The sequence below is a fragment of the Anopheles merus genome, chromosome 2L (assembly GCF_017562075.2).
Source record: "Anopheles merus strain MAF chromosome 2L, AmerM5.1, whole genome shotgun sequence".
In the NCBI taxonomy this organism is placed as follows: domain Eukaryota; kingdom Metazoa; phylum Arthropoda; class Insecta; order Diptera; family Culicidae; genus Anopheles; species Anopheles merus.
Window position 1 is genome coordinate 27,215,663 of NC_054083.1, and position 20,314 is coordinate 27,235,976.

The following is a 20,314-nucleotide window of genomic DNA, read 5'->3' on the forward strand; positions in this document are numbered from 1 at the left end:
AAAGCGATTTCCTTCGGTAAAGTTAACGACCTTTATGTACGATGGATGCATTAGGATTGTAGTGGGAAAACGATAACGCACACAGTTACCACATTCGAAAGCCGTTTCCCGTTGGATCGTGTTGAGGGTTCACGCGCGAGGTGTCAACCCTCGATCGATATGAGTCCTCATTTCCCTAACCGACACTATCGAACAAAATCTCACAAACAGCAAACGAAACGGCGTTTTGCAAGCGCTGGAAATAAATTTCTCCTTTCCCCTACACTTTCACCTTTCCGCTCCGGAAGAAGCTCCCAAGTTCCGGTAATGGTGGGTTATGGTCGCTTAGTCTAAACTCCTGTAGGTGCTGTCATAAAATGGGCGCAAAAACTGTCGTAATCGGAAAGATGCATTTGCAAAGCGCTCCCCACCTCCATTGCCATCCACCGTCGATCGTCGATCACCACCAAATGGGTGTTTATGGGCGAACGAGCAGACAGTGGTTGGCCACTCAACCGAACCGCCACACAAGCCAGCACCTCTTCGCATTGAAGTTTTATGACAAAAAAAAAACACCCAGGCCAGCAAAGTGAATATTGGCATGCTAAGAGGTTTCTTCGGTCATGCATTCGACCGGCTCGATCTGCTGGAAAACGTAGGTGGAAGGTTGAAGAAATTGGACAGAGAGGGAGAGGGACAGAGAAGAGGAGTGGTAGAGCACATTAATGACATTTCAAGTTCATTACCCTTTCACCGGTCACCGTTCACCGTCAGGCAGCTCTCTGTGTTCGAGCAGTTGGAAATGTGCTGAACTTTCACTCGATTATGATGATCGTGCTCATTTTTCACACCATTCAAACACACAAACCGCCTCCCAACCACTTCCTCCGTTTGTTGAACTAGCATCATTGCGCCATGCGAGACATTTGCGCTCCTATGCCCCTTCCCGATCACTGTTCGAAAACTCCGAACGGTACGGAGCTGTGATTAAATTAAATCGAGTTCCAATGCTATGGAAGCGATGGCTGTTGGTTGACGTTGGCCGTTCTATGTTACTCGATTTCCATTATTGAAGGCAAAACACTATCCGCTGTAGCAGTGGCATAATCTATTCCTTCAATAGCACTGATTTGGTGGAAAATTATTGAACGATATTTTCACTCGATAAAACGTGTTCAATGAAATCACCGCACCCTCCTTCACTTCTATGCTTCCCATGCTCATACCATTGACAGCAGCCCGTCCACCCCCTAGGCTATAAACCCCGGAGAGATAACACGCCGCACACTTCCTTATCGCGTCACGCCACGTGTTTTCCACACATTTAACATCAAACTAGTTTAGCGCTCCCGGGCCACACGGGAATGAAGCACACGGCCCGGCCCCGCGCAACATGATATTCGGGGTACCAAACACACAGACACTCACACCACACCACCTTGATTCTGCGGCGCGCCGTGTCATCAGTGTTCGACAAATATTTGGAAATTTAATACCGACTCTGTACGGTGCCGCGAAATACGAACGAACTCAACTAATCCCCTAACGGTACTGGTTCTCGTTTTGCTGGATCAAGAAGGGGTATGTGAATATGTGGTGGGCAGGTAGCGGATAAACGGAACTTCGTACAGTCACGATCCCCCGGCCCTTTCCTCGAAGGATGTTAGTTGATACGCCATTAAGCGGCGCTGTTAAATTACGGACGAATTTCCCGAAAAGCTGCCGAAAATAGTAACTAGAACCCGTACACACACTGCCACAGGATGACATCCGGACGATGCGGGAAAAGCCATCCTAAACTAGCATGAAAAATGAAATAAAAAGGGAATTCAATCCGAAACCAGCGACGGGACGGACAGGGGTTTTTGGGATCCCGAGAGGAAAACCCCGAAATGAAGCTGGCGCACGGCACACGCCTTTGAATATATACGATGGGTACTTTAACCCCACACCCTCTGGAAAAATGGAAAACTTCAGGAAATGTCTGTCATCGTCGACACCGACCACGGCCGATAAGGTGGAGGCCGGCATGGAGAGATTCAATACCCACCCACTAATGCCACGTAATTTAGGGGTATGTTTTTGCTACATTTCCCTCGAGCGATTCCAATCTATAAATGGTAGAGGAGGAGGACACCACGAACAACGTCATCTTCATCTTCGAACCCTCGCGTAATTGCTTATCACATCACCCGGGTCCCCCATTATTCGTATCGGTCACGTGACCAATTCGCGGATCGTGCGCATCTCTCTCTCTCTATCTGGCTCGGTTTGCGATCGTCGTGGGAGATACACATAAAGTACGCCATAATAATGTACCTTCGACGTGACGGGAGGTTCGCGTTGGGGGAAGAGGGATGCATAAATTTACTGCCTTCTTTGCTCTATCTCCTACTTCCCCACTGGCAATGTACATTGAGATGCTTGATTTAATGATGCTGCTTTGGTGCTTCGGGGACCGGGATCCCTCGCGACAAGGGACTTAGAGATGGCACACTTACGTGATCGAAGCGAATGGCGAAAATTTTTTGATATTTATTCAGCGCCACGGTCGGGATGAGGGCCAGCTTCTAATAACCAGCACGCCAAATTAGGGGAGTGTAGCTGTGAGCCTCGGCAAGATAATTAAAGTTTGGAAGAGGAGGAGGTGGGATTTTATATTCCTGGTCCAAACAATCACCAAGGTCACTTTGAAAACGAAGATTGGGATTTATTTTTAATTTCTTGAGGTCATTTTTGGAAGGGGATGAGTTCAATTCCCAATTTACCGAAGCGTAGACATCGCTATTTCCAATCTCACACTCAGACACACGTGTCGAAAAAGAAGCGACTGAATGAAACGGAGTAAATCACTCAATCACTGTTCCTTTCACTGTTCGCCAGATCGCACAGTGCAATGAATCATCAAAGTTTTAGTGGCCATTGCGACGCATCGCCGCCTTGCGCGATGACTAAGAAGTGCGCCGCGCATGGACGCGCTCTGTTCTACTTCACTGCCCACTCACAACGTAGAACTGAGCCGTGCAACATCCGTCGGTCCGTGCGCTACTGCCAAACCATCGGAAAGGGCGTCATGCTACTACTTCTTGCCACCACTATTTGTTTTCCACTGCCACTCAACTATGACCGGAAACGGTCTCGTACAGAGCAACGGGGGAAAAAAACACGCATAAAGCGCACGGTAGTCGCCGTCGTCGTCGTCGTTATGCACGCGCTTCGTTGCATCGTACGAGAAGAAGCGTTTCATAATGATCCAAACTGTTCGCATGCACCACCGATAGCTCCCCACAGGGCCACCGATGCGCCGCCATGGGTTTCTCTTTCTGCCACCACCTCCCACAGCCAAACACTTTCGATTGCTTGGTGGTGCTTGGGCTGCTGCCGATTGGATGCAATCGTTCCATTTCTGTGCCCCATGTTCCGGCGGAAACACACGCACACACACGACGTTCGATTCCTAACCTTATTAATTCAATGCGTTTGCCCGTATCGCACCCACCCGACAACGGCTGGCAGGTGTGCATCGTTGGCAAAAATAAATCCATTTCCCAACGGCTGAGTGACTGGATGCCGGTGAATGCGAAAGCCGTGAGTGTGTGTGTTGATACGCAAGCGAAATACAAAACCGAGCTACCCCCTTTGGGGGCGATTCCTATCAGAAGGGAAATGCGAAAACATTCCCCCCAGCACACAGAGCACACGCAGTCTTCTGACATTTTCAATCACGTGCTGGGAGAGGCAAAAAGAAAGGGAGAAAGCAAATGTAGGTCAACGTGTTAAGGGTTCTCCGTCGTCTCCTACCATCGCGCGTTCGTGGGAAAGTTCAGAGTTACGGTGGTAGTAGAAAAAAAAATAGGAAAATCATGTAAATAGTTGACATGATTGAAAAATAAGCTGATTAGAGGAGATAACTGTGATGCCGACACGTCGGCACGTCGTAAGCTTTTTCCTCTCTCTCTCTCTCTCTCTCTCTCTCTCTCTCTCTCTCTCTCTCTCTCTCTCTCTCTCTCTCTCTCTCTCGCTGTACCATGGAAAGTTTACTACCACGGGAAAAGGTGATTTTTCACAGAGATCATATCGGCAAAAAAAATCCATTCCGAGAAGACTTTCACCTTGAAAACCTCTCGATTCTATGGAACGCTGATAACACGACGAAAACACGATTTGCGCTCGATTTGATATTCATTTTAGATTGCAAACATGGTGACGAACCGACAGAAACGAGCTAGTGAGAAAGGCAGCTTTAGGTGCTTTTAAAAAGCTTTTTTTTTTGCTTCTTCACATTGCCATGTCCTTGAGTTGTGTAGGAATTATCGTTGGGTGGTACGAAACGTTCCTTGTATTTCCGTTTTCGCCATGGTTCTCCCTTCATCTCGAAAGCGGGAAGCAACAACAAAAAAGGCCATGTTATATAATTGTTGCCTTACATCCTACCCAAGCAGTCTGCAGCAGTCCTTTCAGAATGTCATTAACAAAACACTACGATACGAGGAGACAAACATTCCCCCCCCCCCCCCCCCCCCCCCGCCATCATACGCCATCATAAATGAATCACGGGCCCAAGCGATTACTCACGTGGCGACGAAAGCACACCCAGCACAGCATGGCGCGCACGGCACAGCTCGGAATCAGACAGAAAGGTGTCGTCGTGTGTCCTTGAATGGCCGATAGTTAGCAGCCAAGGGTACGCAAAACAAAAAAAACGAGACGCAAAACGTCACGAGCTGGCTTTCGGGAAGAGGAAACAGGCAACAAGCGCGCAGAGGCACACAGCGCAAAAGTATGTCATCGCAGGGCACCGATAATACGGCGGTTCGTCGTTTCCTTTTTTAACCTTTCCGACCTCGAATGGCGCGCAATAGTTGGTTGAAGGATTTCGTTTCCTTTTGCTGCTGCTCCTGCACCCTGTGCGGTATTGGCGATGGTACCTTCCAAGAAATGTGTGCCCCCTTTTGGACACCCCAAGGGGTAGAATCCGTGTCACGGTTAGAACACAATTCGCTGAACCCAAGCAGCGGCGAGGATGCGAAATTTAAAGCCATTTTAAATGCGGCTTTTTACACAGGCATGAAATGCTATTCGCTTGTTGATTTTTGAACCTCAACAAACACGGACACACCGGTGTCCTACAGTCTCTGGTCGACAGGGCAAACATTTATGGCGATACATGGCCCCCTCATTTTAAGACCACTTAAAGGCATCACCCGTTGTGTGGGTTCCCTCCGGAGATGCTGGTGATGATGATGGTGGTTGTTTGTGTGTGTTTCACCAAAAATCATTACCGGAAGATGGTTCCGCGGCATGGCATGACATAAAAATGACAAAAGCTCAACTTCTCCCCATGGCAATGTCCTTTCTTTCAACGCAGAGTGTCATAAAGGACATGCGTTTTTTTTTTAATGTAACAACATCAACATAAAAGCATCCCTTCAAAAAGCAACAAATCCTTCGTCGTGACGGGTACTAAAACACATCCCTGCTGGCACAGTCAGTGTTCAAGATGCTGGGACCTTTGTGTCGTAACACAATGAAAACAATAAGCTACTCTCATCTTCACAGACGCACTTCACTTGCTTCCGGCACAGGCAGAAAGTCGTTTCGGCAGCTCTCGAGTGTCCCGCAACAAGCACCACCGCAACATACAAGCAACAGATGCTTCTTAGGCCCAGAGCGACACTCAACACGCTCAATAAGAAGCATTCACAAGGAACCGTTCCTTCTATTAGTCGCCACTCATTTACTCACACACACACACACAATCTGGTCGAGTGGTATAGGCTTAGTCGAGTTTTATAGGCTGTTAGCTTAATTAAACTAAGTGCCTGCTCACGCACTCGGGGTGCTCGTTTGCGCTCCGAACTGACCGAGCGCGCATTGGAACGCATTGGCAGATGAGCCGTCTGCTGTTTGAAAGGGCCACTTCACATCAACATAAAAATTGCATTCATTATTCATGGGCCATCGTTTAATCAGCAAACCATCGATTCGGGGGGCGTATGCTTGCGCTCCAAGCGCACTTGACGCCCTGCAGCGCAACAGTGACGCTTAAAACGCTTTATCTAAACGAGCCGACGGCGAAAGGCGAGCGATACTGAGCTGATGGTTGTTCGGTTTTTACGTAAAATTGTTTTAGCAACCCAAAAAACGCCCTCCGGGCAGCATCAGGCAGTGCATGAGTCACACACCATCAGCGCCCATTGCTACCCATTTTTTTGTGTGTCTCTTATTTCCTAGCTGTTCATCTAACAGCACGAAGCGTCTTGAACGTTCGTGTGCGTGTTTGATGATGAGGTTTTGAAAAATGAAACATGTTGATCGAGGCCGCCATTTCTCAAGCACCGCCCCATCGTGATCGAAGCAGAATAACATCTTGACCACACTACACAACAAAAAAACACGCTACGCAACGCTCTTCATCATCAACGCACGATCATCGACGGCGTGTCATCGAGCATCGAGCGCACCCCAGCATCATTCCATTTCTTTGTGTTTTTTGCCTCGCGCCTCCACACACGATGCTCCACTTTCGCGGGCCGTAGAAGCCGCCCGGCAGAAGGCCTTCTATAAAGAGCGGTTCCAAGTGAAACCCAATCGCTTATGTGCGGACTCGCTTTTCGCATTAGGTTTCCAGCAGTTTCGAGCCCCCGAGAGCCGGTCGGTGCAACAAACGGCAACAACAAAGCTGCCCAGCTATTACCTGGGCGACCTTTTCTCAACGGTTTGGAAGAGCAGATTTGTAAGGAAAATATAAATAAAATAACAACACCACATACACACACACACATACCCACATACGTATTCCAATTTCATAATATGCGCTCATGGGGATTGGACCACCTTTTTTGCGAGAGCGTACCTTGATTAAATCTTGAGCCCAAAACCGGGTCGAAAGACCCTTTTTCTCGGGACGAGGAATGTGTGTTTTATCCTCAGTTGGGCCACAGGTACGCCGCCGACAGAAGGAATGCAAAAATGTCACACTTAATTACGAACCGCCTTCAAACTTCAATAGACATGGGTTTTTTTGTTTGCTCTTGTATTAAGCTTTTAAGCGATAGCCCCCAAAAACCCTTCAGAACTGGGATCGAGACCTTCGCAAAACTGAGCCAAACATACAAAACATAGGAGGGGCAACTTGACGCTTGAAATTGGAGAGCATTACGGGTCTACCAGGGGTCTATTGGGCTAAATTGAATCAAATATCCCTTTTTTCATGAGAACCTTCAAGACAGACCAGAATTTATCAACTTCAGGACAGGTTTCAAATTTACAGTGTGATGATGTGTGCCATGGTTGCAACAATCTAGCCTAGAAAGCAATAAGTTCTGAAACGATTTAAAAAAAAATCGGTAAAAAAGAAACATTCCCCTCCCCAAAGCACCCAAATGCAGGTCAATCACGATTTCTCAAATCTCAAACCCAAGTTCGCTTGCAAGCGCTAAAGAAATTCATTAGCAACATCGTGCCGAAACAGCAATTGCACATCAGCAGCAAAGCACGTGATGCTGTCTTGTCAGTTACATTTCTCGCTCGCCAGTCTCTCTTCATTCTGATGATGTCCAAAAAAACACCGCAAAAGAACCGCAACAGCAAGTGGCAGCGTCTTGGCATCCCTCTATTAAAAAAATGATTTCGGTACAGATTTCTAACGATCGCGGAACTCTCGAACCAAGGGCTGCTTTTTGTCCGAAAGATCGCCGACACCTTGCTGCTCCAAACAAATCAACCACCATTTTCAACAAACCGCACCTCAAGCTAAGCGATCTAACGGAACCGAGAGCGCTCGCTCTCCTAACGTTGTGGTAATCAAAAACAGAAGATCAAAACCCCCATTATTCCCGCCATTATTACCCAAATGCGATCCGAAGTATGCGAGATCTGCCGCAACTAATCCTTCCCAGCCCAATGCGAACCCAATAATAATCCCCACGTCAAAGATCCGCAGCAAAAGAAAAGCGCTCAAACCCCGCATCCAATAAAGAGGAATTAACCGTTTAATCATCGTTAAAGGTCATGCACATTAGGGTGAAGCGTGTATATATATGTGTGTATGTGATGAAAAGTTTCTATTCTTGCATGCCCATTAAGGCGCTGTGCGCGCTGGCTGTGGTGGAGAACAATTTCAATCTCATTAAACACTTGTTTTGCTCCAGCCCCGGGCGCTCTACCCACATGTACCGCTTTGCATAGACCGAGATGGGGATTTCCGGAGCCGAACTCCAAATTCCCGATCATAAACACAAGCGACCGGGAACACAGCAGGCAAAACCCGCACCGCATTTGCGCACGTTTCGTTTTTGTCGATCATTAGCAATGTTTAAGAACCATTGGAGCCATTGCCTTTGCCCACGAACATTCCCTTCCCTTTTCCAGCAACACATTGTATCCGATCGTGTGGCTGTCTATGCTGCTGCTGGGTCTTACTCCCCACCGGCTGGGATCATTCGCCACGATCAAATTAATGTTACCCCTCAAAACCTCCTCTACCGTTCCAAGATTCTAGGCGTCTGTTCTCACCACACTCTGCGGCATTCCGTTCTCCCTGTTCCAAACTCACATCACTGCTCCACCAGTCAGCCACCAACATCTCAAACGCCGATTCGATTTGATTGATTGAATTTCCATCCACGGACATATCACGAGTGCGAGGGAGTTGCTCTAAACCGTCTCGATCGCCAACGGTCCAAAAACCGTTTGTCTTTTGCTCTCCGGAGGGAATGATGGTAGAGTCTTTAGGCACAGCTGCCCGCAGATGGACAGCTAAACACTGTTGAAAAGATCTCCCCAGTTCCTCTCCGTTCTCTGCCATGCCAAAAGGGGAAGACATAAACAGCAGTCGCTGTACGTCTTCCACCTTACCAAACAAAAAAGGTGATCAGTGAAAACTTGAAGTCGAAAGTTAGATGGGAGCAAAGTGGGAAAAGGTTTTTGCTTAGCAGACTTGCTGCTGCTGCTGCTGCTGCTGCTAGCACATCATTGGCAGCCAATGTGCCTGTTTCTTTTGTGTCTAAGACTCATCTATTGCGTCTCGCTACTTCTCTTTGTGTTTCGGGGGTTTGTGGTGATAGTTTTCTATCGCTTTTTTCTTTCTCCCTCTCTCTCTCTCTCTCTCTCTCTCTCTCTCTCTCTCTCTTTCTCTCTCTATTTCCCTTTGTGGTTTAAAGTTCGCGTTAGCTTCGCTCGTCTATTTTGTCGGCCGTAGCAAAAACAAAGGATCGACCACGGCGACATTTTGTTAGAACATTAGGACGGACAACAGTAGAGAACTTTTGGGGTTGGTGAACGCCACGATTAGACGGAGCCCCACTAATTTGTGGACATTAGCTCCTGCTTTTTGTACGGACGGCATTTTTGTTCTTCCTTCAACACCAAAACACCGATCCCTTTTTCCTTTCTTCAGTTGATTTTACTCAATGTCTTCTCCCCTTCAAACGCACTTGAAACTTTTCTTGCAAAATATCTCGCATTTGTTCTTTCTTTCGTTCATTGCAAGTGCTTCCTCACGCGGGGTACACTAACCTTCGACAAATGGTAGTGTGTTTGCTGGTGGCCATCGTTTAGCGCCCGGCGTTTTTTTTTTCTTCGCCTCCAATTTTCCCCCGCGTAAACGAGGTTAGCGAAAGGTGAAGGTGAACGTAGAGGGGAAAAAAGCGCGACAACAATTCTCCACGAGATCGGACGAGATGGCGACGGCGACGGGACAGGGGAGCGGTCTAATGAATTTGGCCCAGATTACTGGACAAAGAAAAGCAAACTGCTCGCCTCTGTGTGTTCGGGCGGTGGGTAGTGAAATAAAGCACCACAAAATTGAGGTGCGGTAAGATCAGTTTCTCAGTCACGAAGTCGTCCCAGTGCCGTAATTTTGTATCGGTGTGTTGGACGTGTTTGTGCTGCCGCCGTGTGTTTTGAAGACACTGGCTGCCCCACCAAGAGGGCTGCAACGTGTTTAACCGTGCCGCGTGGCAAGGAATGCACCCGCTAAAAGCTGTTTGGAGCATTTACCACGCCAATTTTTGGTAGTTGTGTTGGTATCTAACTGCTTGAAAGGTTCTGTTTGTAGTCGCCCGTTAAAGCAGTGATTAGGGGTGGTAGCGTGAACGTGTTAATGAATATTTGGATGTTTGGTTGTATTTGTTTAGACGTTAAGGGGGATTTAAGTATTGAATTAACAGCGCGAGTCGGTGGAAATGTTCATCTACCGGGATATACGCATATTTTCAATTGATAATTGCGCTCTGCTACATCAGATTGCAACATGTTTTACAAACAACGATGCATCTCAAAATCGTTTTCTTAAAAAAACACGTTTTCTCTTAGAAAGAGTCATATATTAGGAAACGTTGATTCGAATTGATTTGCTAGCCTAAATGAGCTTAGTTTAACGGGTGATTTTGTATAGAATATTGTCATAATTGTTAAGTATCATACTCTTCTTCTTCTTCTTCTTCTTTGGCTCAACAACCGATGCCGGTCAAGGCCTGCCAACCCACTTGTGGGGTTGGCTTTCAGTGACTTATTGATTTCCCCCCATAGCAGGATAGTGGCGGCACGGTCTATTTGGGGCTTGAACCCATGACGGGTATGTTATTAAGTCGTACGAGTTGACGACTGTACCATGAGACCGGCTCATACTCATAAGTATCATACTCTATGGGAATAAAAACCAGCTGCAATTGGTAATTGGTAATGAAATTATTTAAATTTTTAACGTGATTTCTAATCAAATTATCGAATTTTCAATATTCTAGAAATCATCTAAAACAGTAAATAAAGGATGATAGGAAATGATATTCATCCCTCATTTACATTAGCTCCCATTTAATAAATAAAACAGAACATTCACTCTTGTGCACCAAAATTTAATTTTCCCTTTCGCGCTACCTATGTTTGCACCTTAAATAAGGAAAAATCAACACACGTTTTCCAGTTTAAACTCTCAATATCCTTATTGTTCGATCCCTAAAATAAGTCTTCGTAGATTTAAAAAAAACGAAACTTAATTAATATTTGCTCAATTTTGCAGCTCACTACAGAAAGCGATTCCTCTTTTTATTAAAAGCAGTAAAAGTTTGGAGCAGATTGCGCCGATTCGCTTCTCAGTGTGGTGAATGGTTTTAATTAAACCGATACCGCCCGGTTCGTTACATAGGTTGACAGAAACCCTCCCCCCACAGTCGGAGCAAATGTGGAGCATTAAACCGATTCTATGGCATAAAACACACACACATGCATACAAAAAACGCAGCATCACGAGAGGATTCACTTTCAATCTCATGCTTCGCTTCCTCTTTCCCTTCGGCTGTTGGGATGTGTACCGTCCTCCAGCATGTATGGCTGTGTGTGTGTGTTCTCAAATCTCATGTTACGCCTAATAAAAACATTTAATTCGATTCCCGCTCCCCTCTCCTCTCTGCGCAGGCACACAGCTGCGTCTGTTGCTTGCTCTGCTGCCAACAGCAGCTAGATGATTCCAGTGACATTTCCGAACCCGAACATCCGCTCTATAATTAGAAGCAGCGTGTAATAGGCTAGCAGAAGCACAACATCCTCCTCCCTCCTTGGCCTGGTCGCCCTGCGCTTAAGAGAGCGTTTGTGAAACAAAAATAAAACATCATACCGCTCGCTCGCTCGCTCCTTTCACGGTGGTAGCTAATTGCACTTTTCCTTGAAGGAAAAGTGATCCTGCTTTTAATTTCACACTCACGCGGCTTTGTGCTAAGAGGGGCGCCCCGACCAAACCAAAACGACCAAACGGAGAACGCGAACCACCGCCGCCGTTGCGCTCGCAGAGATTTGTAGCAATTAAGTGCAACGAGTGGCGCGACGCAGTGAAATGCGCATACCTTCCCCCTCTCCAAAACGGGAAAGCGGAAAACCTACCGCCGTCGCGACACCACGAAGCGTCCCGCGCAAGGTAGGGGCAAATTTATCACCCTCAGGCAAAGTGCAGGCCCGGGACACACTACAAACAAGAAGCAAAAAACAAAAAGAAAGCCATACGCAATAACAACATACGGCACCACATACGAGCCAAGAACTCTCTTCTATCGCCCGCGCGCGCGCACGCTTAATGGTGCATTCACAGTTGCAACGGATCTGTCCCGAGCGGGAACACTAAAAATAGCACCTCAGAAAGCCTCGGCCATCCAAATCGGCTTTCCGTTTTCCACGCATTGACTAATGTCTAGCGCTCTGTCTGCCGAGACCTTGAGCAGTGTTGGACTTTTTAGGGGGAGAAGATTTTGTCCACGATACCGACCAGTTGCCGGTCGTTTATCAATCCGCCCCGCAGCAGCTGAAGACATGGAATACAAAAAAGCATACATTCGGGCAAAAAGGGGAATAAAATGCACTTCGCGTCTAATATTAGGTGCCGTCGGCACCACTCCAAGCGGCGGCTGCATTTTGACAGGCCCTCCAATGTGAAGAGTGTCAACCACGGGTCCCCAAAATTTATGACAGAAGTAAATTTATTCGATCCATTCTTCCAAACGCGGCACCGCCACACCGTCTTGTTAGCGAGCCTTTCGCCCTGCCGCACGAGTTCACAGAGCGACGATTTACTTTCTAAAAATTCACCCACACATTCGGGTGGCTGCCACCCACCGTCTCCCCCGTCTCCCCGGCGTTGACACTTTTCTGTGACGCCCTTCCAGTGACGCTGTGGTGTAAACTGGGGCACACCAAACATCACACACACACATGTTGGATGTTGATGTATGTTTTTCCTATGGCGATGGAAACCAAACATCCTTCCGTTTCTTTTTCACACTGCTCTATCGTTCCCCATCCGCCATCAGCCAGTGCGGCCCCGGGCGTGGGGACACAATATACTCTCGCCCTCCGATACTTGGCTGGGGACAAAACACCGGACCACGCGCGACAGCTCCGATGATATGGAAATGAATATTTGAATTAATTTCCGTTTCTGTCATTTCGAACCAAAAACCCCCCTCCACCGGGTACGTCATGTTGAGCCGGTCTTCCGGGGGAAGACGGATGGAGAAAAGCTATTGCCGGTACCTCCGGAATGGAGTGGAAAACGTTGAACATTGTGACATTGTGGGATGACGAGTGACATGATCCTGATGGTGTGAAAACAAGCATGGGGAAAATGGAGGAAATTCATCTATTTTTATGCCCGTGGAAAGGTCAGCAACCGACGCTGGACCGCACATTTTTCCAGGACAGCCGCCATTTGTTGCTAGATTACATTGTTGGTCGGTGGTGGGGTTTTTTTCTCTCTCTCTCCAAAGTTTTCTGACACCGCGCGTGACCGTTACGTGAGATGAAACTTTGACACCTCCATCATGGGGCCACGGACAACGCACGGACGTCCAATTTCGGGAGAATGTATCCAATTCTACAAATGTACCAAATAGCAATTCCACCAGAATTAAGCCCAAACCGTCCCCACCCAATACTTCCCTCCAAACCCGTCGAACGTCGAAAGCACTTTTCTTTAATGATGGTGGGGAGGCCTTTTATAAAAATGACGCAACGCGTAGAACGGTGCGTGGCGACATCTTTCGATAAGAAAACGCCACCGGCACACGCAACCGGCGACAGGCAGGACAGATTGCAAAACCGGAGCAAGAGAGACTGGCTTTATGACAGCGGCAGCATAAAATTGTGGCGTAAGCGAGGAACGTTCTGTCGGGGCACGTTCTACATTCCAGGCTGATGGAAGAAACATCATCATTTGTGATTCCCCTCAACTCCGCACAATGCACAATGACCTACATTTTAAAAGACATCTTCTTCCCCTACTTCCTGCAAGTTAGCCAGGGGAACAGCACACATCACGCGGTACAAAACAAAGCAGCACCTTTTAAAATCATTAATCCGTACATGAATCGTTACATTTTTTAAAAGAAGCCAAACGAATGCTGTATAATGAAACAACACAACTTATACGATGGCAGAGAAAACATAACGAGAAAAGCATGTTGTACACACGTAACGCGTAAAATGAAACAACGTGTACATAATTATTTCAACTTAAAGCTAAGCGCGACCAGAAGCTTTCAACGTCGGTGAGATTAAACATTTTGAGGGAAAAACAACCCAACAAGAAAGAAAGAGAGAGTGAAGCAGCATTGTTTATAAATTCCTGCTTATGAAACGGAGCCGGCCAACAAAACAGGGCATCCGATCGAGTTGTGAGCGAGGCGAAGCTGGGAATGCATATTTATAATTAGGCCATCACGTGCCCGGCCCAGCCCGCTCTGCCATCGCAACAACGACGATGGAACGCCATAAAGAAATGATATCCGACTGCATTTATACGCTTCCAATAAAAAAACAAGCAACGTACACAACAGGCAAGACATGCGTTGCGTCATGTGAAGAACACACTGCGGGCTCCGGAATCCGCGGATCACAGCGCAGTACCATGGTCACTATGGCTTTAAATGAAAGTCACCGAATTAATGTGCAGCTCTTCGCTCCGCTTCCGGATGAAGGCATCATTTCTTTTGTGGCATTTTTCCACCCTCACAACAGCGTTTTTTGTTGGTTACCGCTCCGATGTATCATTCATGAGAAAGGGCTATGTAAGTCACTTTCTTCTTGCTGTGAATGCTTGATTCAAGCGCGTATCACGTAACACAAACCACTGCTGTAGTAGTGCTCGGTGGTGCTCGAATAGTGGTGCCACCGCCACAGTTAAATAGAGCACCCTTACACATAAAACGAAGCAAAATCGCTACGGCCACACCGAATCACCGAGAGCATTACGTCAAAGCAGTCGGGCGGACGACCCCTCGAACCGATCACTTATCTTCTCAAACCCGGCACCGCCCGGCGCCATACACATTCCACCACTTCCGGCACGCAGCTGCAGACAATGCAGTCGTCCTCCGTCCACACCTGGACCGGGGGAGCTTAGGAAGAATCGCACGAATCGCGGATCCGCCGTAAATCTCAATTCCCCGCCCGGCCCGACGAACGACTATCGCGCGATGAATGCTGCGCCCTCTGTGGCGGTTGAATTCCACCAGGTTCAAAATTCCACCGCCGCCAGGTTTTCACAGTGGTGCAGAAGCACAAAAATAAAATACGAGCGATGGAAACTCCGCATGCCACCGCTGTTTTGTATGAATAATTAATCAGCGCGGAAAAGACACCGACGACGACGGCGACGAGCTTCGGCAGAACGTGGTGCAGGGCGCAGGTAAGACATAGTAGCGCCCGTCGTAGCTCGGGCTCATGTTTCATTATCGCAAGCAGCCGCACCGTCGTCATCATTTTAGGTTGAGTTAGTAGTGCAGACGAAACAATCAGAACGACAACGACGCCCCAAAACACACACTGCTCGAGACACCACACAGCCCGGCCTTGTCAGGGTCGTCGCGTCGTTAGCGTGGGAGGGTAAAAACGGTATGTCAAACGAAAGTAAACATCACGGCGTGTATGGCCGTACGGCGGGGCTCATATAGGGCATGCCTAAAAAAGCGGAAGTGAAGCGGAATTTTTGAATGCAGCAGCAGCAGCAGCTATAGCGACAGCGCTAATTAAGTTGCACAACGGTCCTAGCCACAGGAAGTCAGCTGTTGAACGGCGGGACGAAATTAGCTGTGCCAAGTGTTTACTAATTGTATGTGTGCTTTTTTGTTCGATGACATGAAGGATTTAGAGCGGTATTAAAGGATTCATTAAACGGAGTAAAACGAAGGATAAGTGAACCGTAGAACAGTTTAGGATTAAAGAATATTTCACTGCTTTGACTAGAAGTGTTATGGACTAGGCCTGTGACTTGAACTGAATGAGTTGACTCAGGTGACAAGTCAAACAAAACAATATTGGATCTCTATAAGCCCAGAGCTTCCAAATTGTTTAGTGGATAAAACCGCTGTCTCCTGCAAGGTCGGACGAGTACAATTCCGATGCGCCTAATTAAGTATACTGCTCTTCTTTAACAAATGGTCTAGATTTTTATTACTCGGTAGGTAAATCTTTAGAAGTAGACCTCTGCAAAGTCACTCACACATGTAATGGTCGCATATAGGTCGTTAAAACCTAGAGTGGAAGAAAATCCTTCTATGATGTATGAACTTGCAATTTCATGGAACATTCTGACATTACAGTTTTATATAGGAATTGAATACTTAACGACTCTGAGTTGATTCATATGAATACCATTTTGTACACACAATCGAACATTCCAAATAACTTTACAGTACAGATAGGATGAATAGAGACAAATTTCTAAGAAAAATACACCTATTTTGATCAACCAAATTGAGTAAATTAAGTCTTACATCGGTTGTGGTGAATAAAACTCCTAGTAAAACCCCTACACAAAAATGACCACTCTTGAGAAATTTACCTAAATATACATCACCCAATTTATAATACAGTATTGGTTTTATTTAAAAAAATAAAAATAATTATACAATAAAAAATACAGTGTTGATACCACCCAAGTACGAAATCTTTCCTGTAGGTACAAAACGATTGTACAAATATAACCATCCCAAATAACACACCGTATCAAATTTCTTGGTCCTTCGAACCGGATACCAACAAAATACCTTTTTTTGCATGGTTCAGCAGCATCCCACCGTTCCTACCCGCTCCCAAAAAAGGTCCCAAACCGGATGCAATTGACAATGCCCGGACCCCACGATGATTGCGTGTCGCGCAGATTAACCCAAGCCCAGCCGCTTGCCCCGTCCGTTCCCCTCCACGCTTCCCGTCCTACAACAAGATGGATCACTACTTCATTTTTTTTTCTTCAAAATCCTTTCACTTCCTAACCAACAGCACAACGGGGGAAAGAAAAAGCTCAACTCAAAGCCCCTATCCACCGGGCCTCCCGGTGATAGGTGACGACCCCGCCGGGTGTGTTGTCGTTCAAACCCCGAGACCCGAAAGACATCGCTCTTCACTTTCCTTTCCCTCCCCATCGTTCATCGAAGGAAGAGAAAGTGAGTTTTGGATCGCGCTGTGTTACCTCGTGGGCGCCCAGAAACCCCACATCAGCCCCTCCAACCAACTCCACCTGGTCCGGAAGAAACCAAAAACAAAAAGGCAAAAGAAGAGGGCAAAAAACGCACAAACCACAAACGAAAGTGAAAAATCAATCGCAATTGGCCCAGGCCGCGTACCGTCGCCGTTTGGATGCACGTTTGGAAAGTAAACAAAACATTGGTTCACAGGCCACCCTTGGGGTCACTTACCTTCGCATGATCGGTATCGGGAACGTGTAGCGGCAATCATCGGCAGCCCGGACCGGTATGGCAGCGGCGGCGGCGGCGGCCGCGACCGCATTCGCCGGGATCATCTGCGGCAGGAGGGAGGCTCCCATCGGCAGGGTCGTGTACGGCGGTGGCAGATGGCTGTGCAGAATGTCGGGTATGATCTCGATCGGCGGCGGCGACCGGTGCAACGGTGCGGGCGGTACCGGCGGGTCCAGCGGATGGATGTGCTGGAGCCGGTTGCGCGCCTGCCGCCGCTCGCGTCGCTCACGCCGCCGATGCTCGCGCGTACTAAACTCGGACCCGGGCGGACCGAGCAGTGTCGTCACGAGCGGTTCCGCGGCCACCGCCGGGCTGCCGATGAACCCCGGATGCTGCAGCAGAAGATGCGCTGGTTGAGGTGACTGTTGCTGCGGTTGCTGATGTTGCTGCTGCTGCTGCTGCTGGTGCTGGATTGTGTCATCCGTTTGCGCCTCGGTAGACGTAAAGGTACGCGAAGGCGTTGCGACCCCACTGCTCGGTGCACTTCGATTGCCCCCCTCCCCACACTCACTCGCACCGTTGCGCCCTGCCCTGGGCGATTCGATCGACCGATCGACACTAGAAACTTGCACCATCGGCTCGACGGCCGCCTCACTCGTATTTACACTACCGCCCTGCTGCTCACTGCCTGCCGCCGGCTCGGGGCGCACCATCACACTGCACTGTTGCTCTGCGGCACCCTGCCCCCCACACTCCACCGGCTCTTGCGGCCCGCTGGCCACCGGGGCCGCCCGGTAGCAGCTCACTATGCTCACGCCGGACGCCGCATTGTTAACCACATCATTCTGCTGCTGATTGTTTGGATCGAGCCGATTGACCTGGATCGTCAGCGCCGGCAGCGACACACCGGCCGCGGGCGGGCCCTCACCCTCCGCGGGAATGTACACACTGGTCCGGCTGCCGCCCTCGGCCAGCCCGGCCGCCGGCACGTTCAGCCGCATCGCCACGGAAAGCTGCTCGGGACGGTCGCCGTCTCCGCTTCCTTCCCCACTATGCACCACCACCACTTGCTGCTGCTGCTGCTGCTGCTCCGTTACGACGCGATCGATCTCACTGCTGCGTACACGATCCGCTTGCGCACCGTCCGCACGACGCACCGACGTCGATGTTGCTGCGTTCGCTTGCCGCACACAATTAAACGCGCTGACGGCGCACGCCACTGGCGGACCGGACTCGAACGGCACGGCCGCTACTTCCCCTTCCAGGGCTCGCTGTGCTGGTGTGCGTGAGAGCGGTGCTGCGAGCGCACCAATACTACCGCAGCCAGCGTGCTGCAAGGGTAGCAACGGCGTTGCTATGGTGGAATTATGTTGCCCTACGGTGGTGGCGGTGGTGCTCGGTCCCTTCCACCGTCGTTCGGTGGACGGCAAATGTAGGTCTCCTCCGGGGGTGCCACCATCACCATCACCCGTCACCGTTGTCGTGATGCTCGTCCGGCGCAGCATTGCGGAAATTATGCACAAACTGTCGTTTGGCGGGCTGCGATTGCTGCTGCAGGTACGCTCAGTGTTGTTGTTAATGCTGTTCATGTTGCTGCTATCCGGCGCAGCAGCGGCGGCGACGGCGGCTGTCACCCTCTCCCCATTGCCATTATTATCGGCGTAAACCTGTTGAAGGGAGATTATGAGCACAACAACATAAAGGGTGTGAGTAAAAGTTAAGAGATAATAGAGAGAGATGGAAAAAGAGAACAAGGTACAGAGACAACATAAACTTTACCAAAAAATCCACCCTCTCTCACACACAGACACACGCGCGCACATACATACATACACACTGGCTGCTTCACCAAACTCGAAACTATACGCACTTTCTCGGTGTTCAGTGTGCATGCACCAACCATCCAACCAACCAAACGGGGAAGCATAAATGCGCATATCTCGAGCAGCAGCATAAGCGAACGCAAAAAAACAAGCCTTTGGCGAGAAGCAAAATCTCAGAAACGGAACACCGCCAACGGTGTGTTGTGGTGAAAGGTCTTGGGTCTATTTTTTGTTACTTTACGACGACGCCCTGGCCTTTGCGCCCTTTTGCGCACAAGAAACTGTCTCGGTCGTTCGTTCTCGAAGAGTTTTTGTTTTGTTTTTTTTTTGTGTGTGTTTGTGTCTCTCTGCCTGTCTTCGTTTTGTATCGTCCCACATTCTTATGCTCTCTGTATTGTGTGCTATCGCGTTCGAACATGTTTCTCGAGCAGTTTCTGTTCGGAGTGATGATTTACGGAGCGTGTGTGTGTGTGGTGTGATGGCGATTTCGAAGGAACGGGAATGAGACTTTGGCGTAAGAGGTTCACTGCAAGGGAGAATGATCATAGCAAGTTGTTGCTGGAGGTAGGCGCTGAAGGATTTATGCAGTTTCTACCTTGCTCTGCAAACAAACATTAAAAAATGATCTTTTGCGGTAGGAGCTCTTAATTTGCATCGTGAGCGACCAAGAGAGATGTGTTTCTGTTAACGTTGCAGCACAAATGGAGGTGAAGCATAATGATGAAATTTACCTTCTTGGTAACTTAATAGAAAACTAGAATTAATCTCAACATCTTCAATTTTTGAACAAGCTACATTATCTTTTAATTTAAGTTTGTTAACTACAACGGAATCTTCAATGCACTAAATTTTGAATCTATTATTACAGATTCTAATCTAGAATTGAACCCAATATCTGCAGCTGGTGTCGCACGGCAATTAACAGAATACCACGGGGCTGTCTCACTGCTAGATGGTTATTTTAAAACCATATCAATACTCCGCTCTGTCCGCAAACAATATCAGAATGGCCTTCTATAGGCCACGGGAGCGAGACAAAACTACCTTACTGTCAAAAAGAAGCACCTAGTTCTGTTGTTTTTAATATCCTGTAACACTTTACAAGTAAGTTGACATGCCCTGATGTGTGTGCATAAAGGTAAAAAAACGGCTATAAAGATGATCAATTGGTTTGAAGCGTTTTGATGTACAGGGTTGCTCAGGGATTTTCATAATTTTGCACCACTCTATTGTTTCTTATGTGAAATGAACTTTATGCCTGGGGAATTGAACTCTACTGCTAACCATTTTGAACTGGCTCATTTTAAATCTAATAGGAATTTAATGTTC

The 20,314-nt window shown here is 48.1% G+C and overlaps 1 protein-coding gene across 6 annotated transcripts in view; it reads right to left on the bottom strand.

The window, feature by feature from the left end:
- Positions 1-20,314, bottom strand: part of LOC121591885 — a 136,839-nt gene that overhangs the window by 100,104 nt on the left and 16,421 nt on the right. For all 6 annotated transcript variants that reach the window (XM_041912939.1, XM_041912940.1, XM_041912938.1 and 3 more), the window contains one exon: positions 17,163-18,829. In XM_041912939.1, the coding sequence (XP_041768873.1) occupies positions 17,163-18,829 (1,667 nt within the window). The remainder of the gene's footprint in view (positions 1-17,162; positions 18,830-20,314) is intronic.